Consider the following 12,502-nt stretch of genomic DNA (forward strand, 5'->3'; position numbering starts at 1 on the left):
TCTCACGACACCTGGTGTCGTGAGACTTCTTCCTGCTGTCTCGGTGCAGCAGAGTTGGACCTGGGCCCTTTCTGAAGGGCATGTGCCCAGTTCATGTGGTCCACTTTCAGACCTGTCACTCACAATGCCACCAGGAAAGTGTGTGTCCCCGAGTTGTGAATGATTAGCATGTTAAGGAGCTATGTACTTCAATAATACATCTGTCAGGCTGGTTAAACCACATGACAGTGGATATACCTTTCAGCCATGCCGGTATTCATGCTCCACTAAAGTTTTCTCCCATATTTCTCACTCGAATCAATCATCATAAACCTCAGTTCCCCTCTCCTCCATGTGTTTATCCAACTTTCTCTATAAATATTATTCATTTCCTGTGGCAGCAAGCTGCACATTCTCATCACTCTCTTCCAGGAAGGAATTTTCTTCTGAATTACCCCTCTTCTTTTTTTTTGAGTATTTTCTATTGATAGCTTCTGCTCTTTCCCACGATAGCCAAACGTCGGAACCTTCCAGCATTTAAAAGTCCTCTGTGGAATCCACCCCCCCCCTCCACCCCCCAACTGCACAGTTCATGTTTTTGTCAACAGTTTATTACATTTTAATTTAAAATAGACATCCAGGTTGTTTGAACCTCCCTGAGGTTGCAGTTTCGTAAAGGAGATAAGAGTTCTGCTTCTGTGTAAGCTGTCTTTATTCCTTTGGTCCAATTCAACATCCAATTCTCCACCGTCACCCAGTTCCACCTGAAGTCTCTTCACGTATCAGTGAGTTCTACTGAGTAATTGACATCAAATTAGGACTGAACTGGAAGGTCTTTTAACGCATTCCTTAGTCTGCTTCTTACGTCCTAACTGACCAGAGATCATAGAATCATTCAAGTTCCACAATGCAGATGAAGGCCATTAGATCCATCAAGCCTGCACCGACTCTCCCACAACAATTCCGCCCAGGCCCTATCCCTGTCACTCCCACGTATTTACCTCACTGATTTCCCAAATCTTTGAACCCTTCAGGATGGGATTTTACAGCCTTGCTCATCCCGAAACCGTAAAATCCCGCCTGAGGTGAACAAATCTTTTCATTGTTCACCACCACCACCCCCCCCCCCCCCCCTCGCCCCCACCCCCACTCATTCCTGTGGCGGGCAGGATGGTAAAATTCCGGCCGAAGGGGCAATTCAGCAAAGCCAGCAGATCTTTGGACCGTGGGAGGAAACCGGAGAATGCGGAGGAAACCCACACAGCCACAGGGGGAATGTGCAGACTCCACACAGACAGTGACCCAAGCTGGGAATCAAACCCGGGTCCCTGGCGTTGTGGGATATTGACTTAACCACCGTGTCAAGTCAACACCGTGGGAATATTAGCGATCAGCGGAAATTCTGTTACTAGTTCCTTAAATATAGCTTTTATCCCAGTGCAAGAGAGGAGAAAAAAATGTCCATCTTTTCAAGGCAAGGCCATGAATGCGGAATGAAATTTCAAGGAACTTTTTACAATCAGTTACGCCGCCCAATGTTCAGCTCCAAAGAAACAAGTTCTTTCCATCCTCTTCATAGCACGAGTGCAAATACACAGCAATGTTTTTATTAAGGTGGTGAGGTCAATTGTTTCCCCATCTAACCCTTTTTTTTCAATTGTTTACCTCTGAAAGGGAAGAGATTCGCAAAGGATTGGAGGAGCTCCAAATGGTGCAGCCTGGAGGGGACACCTACATGCATGAAGGCTTCGAGAGGGTACAGTCTGCATGCTTGTATATTCTGGGAGAGCTGGATTTGGGAGTGGGCGGGAGGATTAAAGATCCTGGAGAACCAAAGATCCTGCCATTTGGGAAGGAGATGGCCTAGTGATATTATCGCTGGGCTATTAATCCAGAAACACAGCTGATGTTCTGGGGACCTGGGTTCAAATCCTGTCCTGGCAGATGGTGGAATTTGAATTCAGGAAAAACATCTGGAATTAAGAACCTACTGATGACTATGAAACCATTGTTGATTGTTGGAAAAACCCATCTGGTTCCCTTTGGGAAAGGAGATCTGCCATCCTTACCTGGTCTGGCCTACATGTGACCCCAGAGTCTCACAGAAGTGTGGTTGACCCTTAACTACCCTCTGAAATGGCCAAGCAAGACATTCAGCTGTATCAGCGATTGAAGGGGCACCACGATCTCAAGGCAACGAGGGATGGGCAATAAATGCTGGCCAGCCAGTGACGCATGTGTCCCATGAATGAATAAAAAAAAATTGCAGTCAGTTTTGAAGGTGATAGTCAGAAGTCTCACACCACCGGCTTGAAGTCCAACAGGTTGATTTGGTATCACAGACTTTGAGAGCACTGCTCCTTCATCAGGTGAGATCTATTGATGGTTCTCTCTCCCCTCTGTGCGGTGGATGGACAAAGCTTGGCCTTTCAATTCAGAGCAGAATTGAATGAAGGCTCTTGGGTCACTCCTCCACACTGCCCTGTCACCGGTGCCACTTGTTCGAGTTGCCAGATGTACTTGCAGAAGGCAGGGACTCGTGCACAAGGACAACAGCTACCCTTTCCATTTGGAATATGATGAACAGCATGATTGCACCCCATGGCCTGTGTTGATGGATTGTTTCACCTCTGAGAGAAAGTTTCTAAGCCAGACCAGGAAGGACAACAGATTTCCTTCCCTGAAGGACATCGGTGAACCGGATGGGTTTTTCCTGATCTTGGGGCCTAACCCGAGGAGGTTGGGAATTGAACAGCAATGCTGGAATTCCAGGCCATGTTGAAAAGTTTCCAAGCACAGCTTTCATAGGCTCCCTGCTCCCCCAGTTCTGACCCCTGATTTCTGTGTTTTGTTTCCTTGCAGGCCAGCGAACAGATCTACTACTCAAGTGCTGAAGGTAAGTGCAGCGTATCGCTCTATAGACCAAGAGTACCTAAAGAACCATGAGCTAACTTGGACACTGGACAGCGCTTTATTGTCGGTGCTACAGTCAGGTCTGAGACTGCACAACCAGATTCCACATCGGGCAGAGCTAATCCCCTGGGGTCACCTGACCCGCAATCTTAAAGGGGCAGTGCGCACCTCAAACCCCAACATACATGATAGACAACATCACAGTGAGTGCAATGGCTGTGAAGGCATCATCCTGGCACATTCAGGTCTTGCCACAAAAGATGTCCCTGATGGTAACATCAGCTTGTCCCTGGCCCACTGTCCAACACCGGCATCTCCACATCATAGCCCACTGCAAGCAGGGATAACTACATTGTTGTAATCATCAACCAGTGGAGGAACTTGCATTGATATAGTGCCTTTAACGAAACGTTGCCGATTACAGCCTTACATGACCCGCCAGAGAGATCCGCTGCTGGAAGGGTTAAAGTGAGAGATGATGTGTCCAGGCTGTCAACACCTCAAGGTGATTTTCTGTTTTCCTTGCTGCCAAATTAACGGGTTGTATTTCACAACGCAGGATACAGGACTGCCAGCGTCATCATTGCTCTGACAGATGGCGAACTGATGGAGAATCTGTTTTACTACGCCGAGCGAGAGGTAAGGAGCTTGTGTCAGATTTGATGATGGAATGTAGGAGCCTCTCCCTCCCCGACACCCAGCCAAGTCAGTCAGTGGATGGAACTTAAGAAGAAACAGATGCGCAAAGAATGTGTTGGGCAAGAAATTGAAAATGTGTGATATTGAAAGCCAACCTGTGGGAAAGGAAAGTTTCAACTATATCCAGTTAGAACTGCCTTAGAAAATATCTGCTACCATCAGACATTTTAAATAGTCTCACAACACCAGCTTAAAGTCCAGCAGGTTTATTTGGTAGCACGAGCTTTTGGAGCATTTGCTCCTTCATTTGAATGGACCTGCCTTATATTAAGTTGATCTTTGTTTGACTGCAGAACTATGGGATTTTCCCACGGGAATCGTAGCTGGTGGGACACAAAGGTCCTTTGATCTCGGGCAGGATTTTCCGGTTTTGGGGTGAGCGCAGTCGGAAAATCCTGCCCTATTTCCATAAGACCGTAAGACATGAGTAGAATTAGGCCACTCGGCCCATCGAGTCTGCCCCACCATTTTTCTCATCGCCATTCTCCTGCCTTTTCCCCATAACCCCTGATCCCCTTGATTCATCAAGAACCTTTCTATCTCTGTCTTAAAGACATTCAATGACCTGGCCTCCACAGCCTTCTGCGGCAAAGAGTTCCACAGATTCACCACTCTCTGGCTGACGAAACTCCTCCTCATCTCTGTTTTGAAGCATCGTCTTTTTCGTCTGAGATTGTGCCCTCTGGTTCTAATCTTTCCTATCACCCTCTCAATGTCCATTTTTTTTTCTGGAACCCCATCCCTCCCTTTGCCCCCTACAAACTTGATGAACGGCATGTTTTGTCTGTATAGCACGTAAGGAACAATACTTTTCATTGTATCCCAATAATAAAGCAAATAATTTAGTTCTTGGCTAGTCTGCCATAGCTGAGTGGAAATGGCACGACCTCTGGACCTCTATCCCTCAGCTAGTTCATTCTTGGGTCATCTTTCTCATGTTTGTTTGTGCATCCTCTTGCCTGGTTGGGCACATGCAGATGTTCTATTGGTTACATGCTGCCAGATTCAAGCATGTTCAGAAGCAACATCTTTTATGTAAAAAAAGTAAACCACCCAGGATGCGAACACCTGTTGGTGCTGGAGATTTCATTCAGACTGGGTTTCGTAGATTTTCATAGAATCCCTGCAGTGCAGAAGGAGGCCATTCAGCCCATCAAGTCTGCACCAATCACAATCCCACCCAGGCCCTATCTCCATTACCCCCATGCACTTACCCGAACTAATCCCCCTGACACCAAGGGGCAATTTAGCATGGCCAATCAACATAATCCTGCACATCTTTGGATTGTGGGAGAAAACCAGAGCGCCCAGAGGAAACCCACACAGACACGGGGAGAACATGCAAACTCCATACACACAGTGACCCAAGCTGGGGAGTGAATCCAGGTCCCTGGCACTGTGAGGCAGCAGTGTTAACCACTGTGCCACTGTGCCGGGATGATGAACCTATCACTTCAGCTTTTTCAGCTCACATAGTCTGTATATTTATTTGGCATTTACTGCATGCAGAGAGGCCATTCAGTCCAAAAGCGCCATGCTAGTCTTTGTGCTGCACTCAAGCCTCCATCAACCTGATTTCATCTCTACCTGTCAGCATCCCCTGGTATTCCTTTCACCCTCCAGTTTATCTCCCTTGTGCTTGAATATTTGCCTGAACTATGCCTTGTTGTAGCAAATTCCACTTTTTATTTTTATTCATTTGTGGGATATGGGCGTCGCTGGCTGGCCAGCATTTATTGCCCATCCCTTATTGCCCCTGAGGGCAGTTGAAGGTCAACCACATTGTGGAGTCACATGTAGGCCAGACCGGGTAAGGATGGCAGATTTCCTTCCCTTATGTTAGGATGCTGGTGAACCAGGTGGGTTTTTCTGACCATCAACAATGGTTTGACGATCATCAGTAAATTCTTAATTCCAGATTTTATTTTACTGAATTCAAATTCCACCATCTGCTGTAGCGGGATTCGAACCCGGGTCCCCAGAACGTTCGCTGAGCTTCTGGATTAATAGTCAAACAATAATAGCACTTGGCCATTTGACCAATCTCCGGGTAAAGAATTGTTTCCCGAATTCCCGACTGAATTTGCTTTGTGGTGGTCATCATGTTGATGGCCTCACATCACAAGTAGGATGACCTTCTCTCCATCCACTCTGCCAAACCCTTTGGTAATCCTGAATGCCTGTCAGATCATTTCTCAACCTCCTCTTTTCCAGAGGGCTTTGATCTGTTTGAACCAATGGATGGTGTGGTTGGGAAAACAAGATTTTTGTTTTAGGCGTGTCAGTTTTCATTTGGAAAGCCTAAGTCAGGATGTCAAGAGCAGTTCAGGATCTATGACCTGAGATAGATGCAAACTGCTGGGAACATTGACTTGAACTTCACCTCGAGGCTTCTTGAGAACTGGCCCTGAAAGACAAACACAATGCTTCTCATTGAAGGGAACACCACAATCTACAAATTTCCCTCCAAGCCACTCACCATCCCAACTTGGAAATATATCTCTGTCCCTTTACTGTCACTGGGTCAAAACTCAGGAACTCACCAAGGCTCTTTCGGCAGCACCTTCCAAACTCACACCGCCTCACACCACGAAAGACAAGAGCAGCAGGTACCTGGGAATACAACCAACTGGAAGTTCCTCTCCAAGTCACTCCTCATCCTGACTTGGAAATATATCAGCTGTTCCTTCACTGTCACTGAATCAAAATGCTGGAATTCCCTCTCTCACAGCACTGTGGCTGTACCTACACCTCAGGGACTGCACCGGGTTCAAGAAGGCAGCTCACCACCATCTTCTCAAAGGGCAATTAAGCATTAACATGTGCTGGCTAAGCCAACGATATCCACATCCTGTGCATGAATAAGAATAAGAATCATTTTTTCCTCCTCCTTGTTCTATTTCCTTCTGTCCATTGTTCCAACACCTCTTTCAATGTGAGATCCCCTTGTGGTTTGGTGTGCTTTTTTTAAATTGATGGTTTTGGTGGAGGAAGGAATGTCTCGTGAACGTTTGAGATGATCTTGTTGCGAGATACTCATTTGAAGAACAAAATCCCTTTCCGACGCCATGTTCACAGCGATGATAATCTGACTGAGGTCCCGTTCCCCTGGGAAGCTCCAGGCTAAATCTGCTAAAGGTTGCTGCAGGAAACTGTCGAAGTAGGAAAGCACGGGATGCATGACGGGATAAAATCCAGGAGCAGCTGTCCGCGTGAGCTTGACTGCTCGGGCTCAAGTCCTCTGTCGATTGGGAGAGGAAGGAAAGGCAGAGAAGTCAAGAGTTCCTGACTTTGAGATCCAAGAATAGAAAGCAGCACAATGGGTCTGAATTTCAACTCTGGAGGAAGAGTTTGCAGGACGTTCGATATAAAACCTGGGAGAAAGGAAACTTCGAAGAGTTTGGAAAGTTTATCTTATTTTCAGCGAATTGAAGTGGGGAGGTGATGGGCCTCATGGTATTTCCGCTAGATTAATAATCCAGAAACTCAGCTAACATCTTGGGGGACCCGGGTTCGAACCCCGCCACGGCAGCTGGTGGAATTTGAATTCAATAAAAGAAATCTGGAATTAAGAATCTACTAACGACCATGAAACCATCGCTGATTATCGTAAAAACCCATCTGGTTCACTCATGTCCTGTGGGGAAGGAAATCTGCCGTCCTTACCTGGTCTGGCCTACATGTGACTCCAGAGTCAGAACAATGGCCCTTAGCTCTGAGTTGCCCTCTAACGGCAACTAGGGATGGGCAATAAGTGCTGGCCAGCTGGTGACACCCATGTCCCATGAATGAATAAAGGAGTTTAAAGTTTATTTATTAGTGTCACAAGTAGTCTTACATTAACACTGCAATGAAGTTATTATGAAAATCCTCTCGTCACCACACTCCGGCACCTGTTCAGGTGCACTGAGACAGAATTTAGCACGTGCTTTGCACCTGACCAGCATTTTTTAGACTGTGGGTGGAAACTGGTGGTACCTGGAGGAAACCCACACAGACATGGGGAGAACGTGCAGATTCTGCACAGACAGTGACCCAAACCGGGAATCGAACTCCGGTCCCTGGCGCTGTGAGACAGCAATGCTAACCACTGTGCCACCACGCTGCGCAAAAGTCAGTGGAGACAAGCTGTTCTGTCCATCTGTAAAGTTCAGAGGGGACGAGAAAAACATCTGGTCGCCAAACCTAGATGTCATTTATAAGTCGGCTGTGATTCTCTTCTGTAACCACCCAACAGACAGAAGTGGGGTGAAGAGTGAGCATGTCTGACATACACCTGTTATTATCCACTACAATCATTCCAGATTCTGACATGACCCATCTCTTCCTTTCGCCAGGCAGACCGATCTCGAAGTCTTGGAGCGACGGTCTACTGCGTGGGTGTCAAAGACTTCAATGAAACCCAGGTATGTGGTTACTTTTATTCCCTGAACTCAGCTGATGTTCATCATTGAAGCAAGTCGCCTGTGGTTGTGGCTCCTTGAGTTCAGGCCAGTTTGATCCAGGTTTAAGTTGACTTGTTGGTGTCACCAGTCGGCTTGCAATAACACTGCAACTAAGTTACTGTGAAAATCCTCTAGTTGCCACACTCCAGCGCCTGTTGGGGTACACAGGGAGAATTTAGCATGGCCAATGCATCTAACTAGCGTGTCCTTGGGCGTGTGGGAGGAAACCGGAACACGCAGACACGGGGAGAACGTGCAAACTCCGCACAGAGAGTGATCGAAGCTTGGAATCGAACCCAGGTCCCTGGTAATGTGGGACGACAGTGCTAACTGCTGTGCCACCGTGCTGCCCCTAAGCAGTCCCATCGTGGTTAAAGTTTTAAAGTTTATTTATTAGTCACAAGTAAGGCTTAGATTAACATTGCAATGAAATTAGTGTTATTCCCCTAGTCTCCACAGTCCGGCGCCTGTTGGGGTCAATGCACTTATTTTGTAGGTAAAATAATATCTCTGAGACTGTTCGTGAGTCAAAATACAGTGGTTTTTATTTCAAAACTCTGACATTTATTCCAGAGTTTGGGGAGAAACTGGGACTACCAGACTTCTCATAGAACACAAACACAAGTGGGCACTTCTACATTATGAGCTCCAGCAGGAATCTCGATTCAAAGTTCCAATCCCTGCCGCAACTCCAGTTCTTCCTTTCTTGGTCACGATTCAGCCCCAGATTTAATCAGGAATTACAGTCCTGCAGTCACCATGCAGGCTCCAATCCGGTCACGACTCAAAACCCTTCTGCAGCAGGACCGGCATCCCTGTCTTTGAAGTTAGTTGTGCGATCGTGGCTGTCCCAGCAGGAATCTTCCTGTTCAAAGCCGGTATCGCGATCTGCCATCAGCAGCTGTCAAAAGCCGGCATCATAAACTACCGTCTGTGTAACGATGTCCAACGAACACAAATAGATAAGAATTGCAAAGTCTACAAAATAACAGCCACATTAAACTATCTGTCTTTATAAAAATGAGAGTTAAAGCATCTAAGACATGAACAAACAACTTTTATTACAGCCAGGAGCAGTATAAGCTTGAGAAGATCAGGAATGATGAAGAGTTATGTTTGTGACATATTCTAGGTACAAAATCCATGAACCCTTTCCCTACTTCGGTACGTCTTTCACAATGTGGGAGGAAACCGGAGCACCCGGAGGAAACCCACACAGACATGGGTGCAGACTCTGATCCAAGCCGGGAATCGAACCTGGGTCCCTGGCGCTGTGAAGCAGCAGTGCTAACCCGCAGTGCTAACCCACAAAGGGGCTTTGATTCCTTGGGCTCGGAAGCTGTGACTAATTTTTGTCTGCCATTGGTTCATATCGGTTAGTGGCCGTTCAATTCAAGGCTTCCGTGTGATTGAGAAACACTCCAGAATCCATCATCTGACAACTTTGCAATTGAGATGCTGGATTGAACTGGTCTGTTCCACTTGAAGGATCTCATTGCAATGACCCCTTCGTCAAGCTCAGGACGTGTCAAAGTGATTCTGCAGGCCACCAAGTGACTTCTGGAGCGTCCTCACTGCTCTGTCATTGAGTAATGTGGCTGGCACTGTGAAAACTGACACCACGTCTCTGTGTCGTGTTTATAAACCCCAGTGAGGTCATTCCTTTCCGTTCATTCCTTGGCCTGCGGCGGAGAGAGAGAAAAAAAAACCTGGAACAGAATAAGAGCTGACGTTGCTTGGTTAACCCTTCAATCACCAAAGCTGTACACTCCCTTCTCTGTCATTAAAAAGAAACCTGCACTGAAACCTGGGTGTGATTCTACCTAAGTGGTGAGCCAGTGCCCAGTATTTGTAGGAATGCGGATTTGGAACCTGCTCCCCAGGGTACGGCACCGTAATTTACCAGGAGTGCACTGGTGACCTGCAGTTTTTTTTTTAGTGGATGATTTAGAAAGCATTTGGGGAAGTGAGTTGTCTCGCTCGGAGCGAGCATTCCAATGATTCCTTGAATTCAAGGGATCGGAAACTAGGCCAGACTTATGAAGACTCGGCTGCTGCATTGGGAAGCTCCCTGGGAGTGAGCTGCACCTTAACTGTTGATGCAGTCGGAATGATCTCTGCAGTTTGGCGCCCTTGGTTAGTTCATCAGGAAAGACGGGGGGTGCTGACCATGTCGGGTACGTTTCCCCACAGCCGCACACCCCAAATTCTCCAACAATGGAACATGACCCAAACGCCACGACTGCTGAAGAGGGTGGCCCACTTCCTCAGTCCGAGAACTTCAAGCAGGAGGAGGCCATTCTGCTCTTAGAGCCTACTGCGCCATTCATGATGGCCATGGCTGATCATCCAATGTCCTGATCGTGTGCGCCTCCACACTACCCCCCCCCCCCACCACCTTGATGCCTTCAGCCCCAAAAAGCTCAACGCCATCCAGCCCGGTTGATTGGCACCCCATCCGCAAACATTCACTCCCTCCACCACCAACGCAGCCGTGTGTAGCACCTACACATGGCCTGGATGACAGGGTGGCGCACTGGTTAGCACTGCTGTCTCACAGTGCGAGGGACCCAGATTCGAATCTGGCCCCGGGCCACTGCCTGTCTGGAGGTTGCACTTCCTCCCCGTGTCTGCGTGGGTTTCCTCCGCGTGCTCCAGTTTCCTCCCACAGTCCAAAGATGTGCGGGTTAGGCGCATTGGCCGTGCTAAAATTGCCCCTGAGTGTCAGAAGGGTTAGCAGGGTAAATATGTGGAGTTACAGGAATAGGGCCTGGGTGGGATTGTGGTCAGTACACACTCGATGGGCCGATTGGCCTCCTCCTGTACTGTCGGGATTCTAAGATACGTTGCAGGAATCTTTACAGTCACCTTCCGATCAACATTGCTCTGATGGGTTGCCCTTCAAATAAAATAAAAATCTTCACCTGATTTGTGCAGGAACATTGGTTCGATGTGGGGAAAGACTGGTCAAACCATTTCTCCCACAAACTCATAGAGGAGAGCAGCTGCCAGATTCGAACCTATGCTGATTTGGGCCACAGCAATGGCTTTTGTTTCCTTGAAGCAAAGGCTGAGCAAAGGTGGCCAGAATTCCCCTTCCTATTCGTTGTTCAATAACTCTTGCCAAAAGTGGGTTGATGCCTGGTGGGAGGAGGATTGCACTCAGCTGCTGTGTTAGCCTTGGAATGGGATGCTGGTTGCTAAATAAAGCAAGGAGGAAGGTGAGGAAAAGGAGGCCTTGTGGCACAGTCGGTTAGCGTCCCCGCCTCTGAGCCAGGAGCCTTGGGTTCGATTCCTGCTCCAGGACTTGATGTCCAAGCAAGTGCATCTGATTATCCCCCTGTAAGTCCTTCTGATAGACATCAGTGGCAGGCGGTAAGAGTGGGAGAGTCTCCTGGTCAGCCACGTTCAATGTGAAGCAATGCCTGAGAGTGACCTGTCCCAGGAAAAACAAGCTATGGTAAAGAGACATGGGGATATGATCCACCTGCCTCATGCTCCTCTCCGTGTGGGAAGTCTTTACAGTTGAAATAGTCGAGGGCTGAGTCAATGCCATGCCTGGTGACCTACCTAATCCAAACCCACCTCATAGAATCCCAACAGTGCATAAGGAGGCCATTCGGCCCATCTGTTCGACACTCACTCTCCAACAGAGCATCTTACCCAAGCCTGCCTCTTGCCCCATTCCCTTAACCCCACTCATTTACCCCACTAATCCCTCTAACCCACACATTTTGGGACACTAAGTTGTAATTTAGCATGGCCAATCATAGACTCTCGATACTGCAGAAGGAGGCCATTCAGCCCATCAAATCTTTACTGATTCTCTGAAAAGCATCTTACCCAGGTCCTATTCCTATAACGCCACATGTTGCCCTGATGATTCCCTAAACTGCTCAACTTTGGACACTCGGTTAGGCGTGGCCAATCGACCGAACCTGCACAATGTGGGATACTAATGGGCAATTTGGCATGGCTAATCCATCTAACCTGCACATCTTGGTAGACTGAGGGACAATTTCTCATGGCCAATCCACCGAACCTGCAATCTTTGGACTGTGGGAGGAAACCGGAGCACCCGGAGAAAACCCCCGCAGACACGGGGAGAACGTGCAGACTCCACACAGACAGTGACCCAAGCTGGGAATCGAACCCGGGTCACTGGTGCTGTGAGGCAGCAGTGCTAACCACTGTGCCACCGTGCTGCCCATCTGAGAAACAGAAACAGACAAACAATCTACCCGGCCCATCTTTGGAGGATCGTTGAGATCCCTCCCATGTACAAAATACCCGGCATTTCTCAGTTCCACTTCAGACGCCAGCACTTGCTTCTTTGGGAATAAGTAATGGGTTGTAACAATAGTGTGATGTTAGCAGTCGTGAACAGAGCTTGTTGTGGCTGTACCCCCACCTCCCACTCCGTTACCCCCCCCCCTGCGTGTTGATGTTTCTTCATTGACTGATTT

General features: G+C 47.9%; 1 protein-coding gene across 1 annotated transcript in view; it reads left to right on the forward strand.

The window, feature by feature from the left end:
• Positions 1-12,502, forward strand: part of LOC145361149 (anthrax toxin receptor 1-like) — a 183,817-nt gene that overhangs the window by 37,996 nt on the left and 133,319 nt on the right. The window contains exons 4-7 of the mRNA XM_080216766.1: positions 1,654-1,735; positions 2,842-2,875; positions 3,452-3,531; positions 7,929-7,997. Of these exons, the coding sequence (XP_080072892.1) occupies positions 1,654-1,735; positions 2,842-2,875; positions 3,452-3,531; positions 7,929-7,997 (265 nt within the window). The remainder of the gene's footprint in view (positions 1-1,653; positions 1,736-2,841; positions 2,876-3,451; positions 3,532-7,928; positions 7,998-12,502) is intronic.

The sequence above is a fragment of the Carcharhinus amblyrhynchos genome, chromosome 34 (assembly GCF_965287045.1).
Source record: "Carcharhinus amblyrhynchos chromosome 34, sCarAmb.v2.hapA, whole genome shotgun sequence".
NCBI classification, from domain to species: domain Eukaryota; kingdom Metazoa; phylum Chordata; class Chondrichthyes; order Carcharhiniformes; family Carcharhinidae; genus Carcharhinus; species Carcharhinus amblyrhynchos.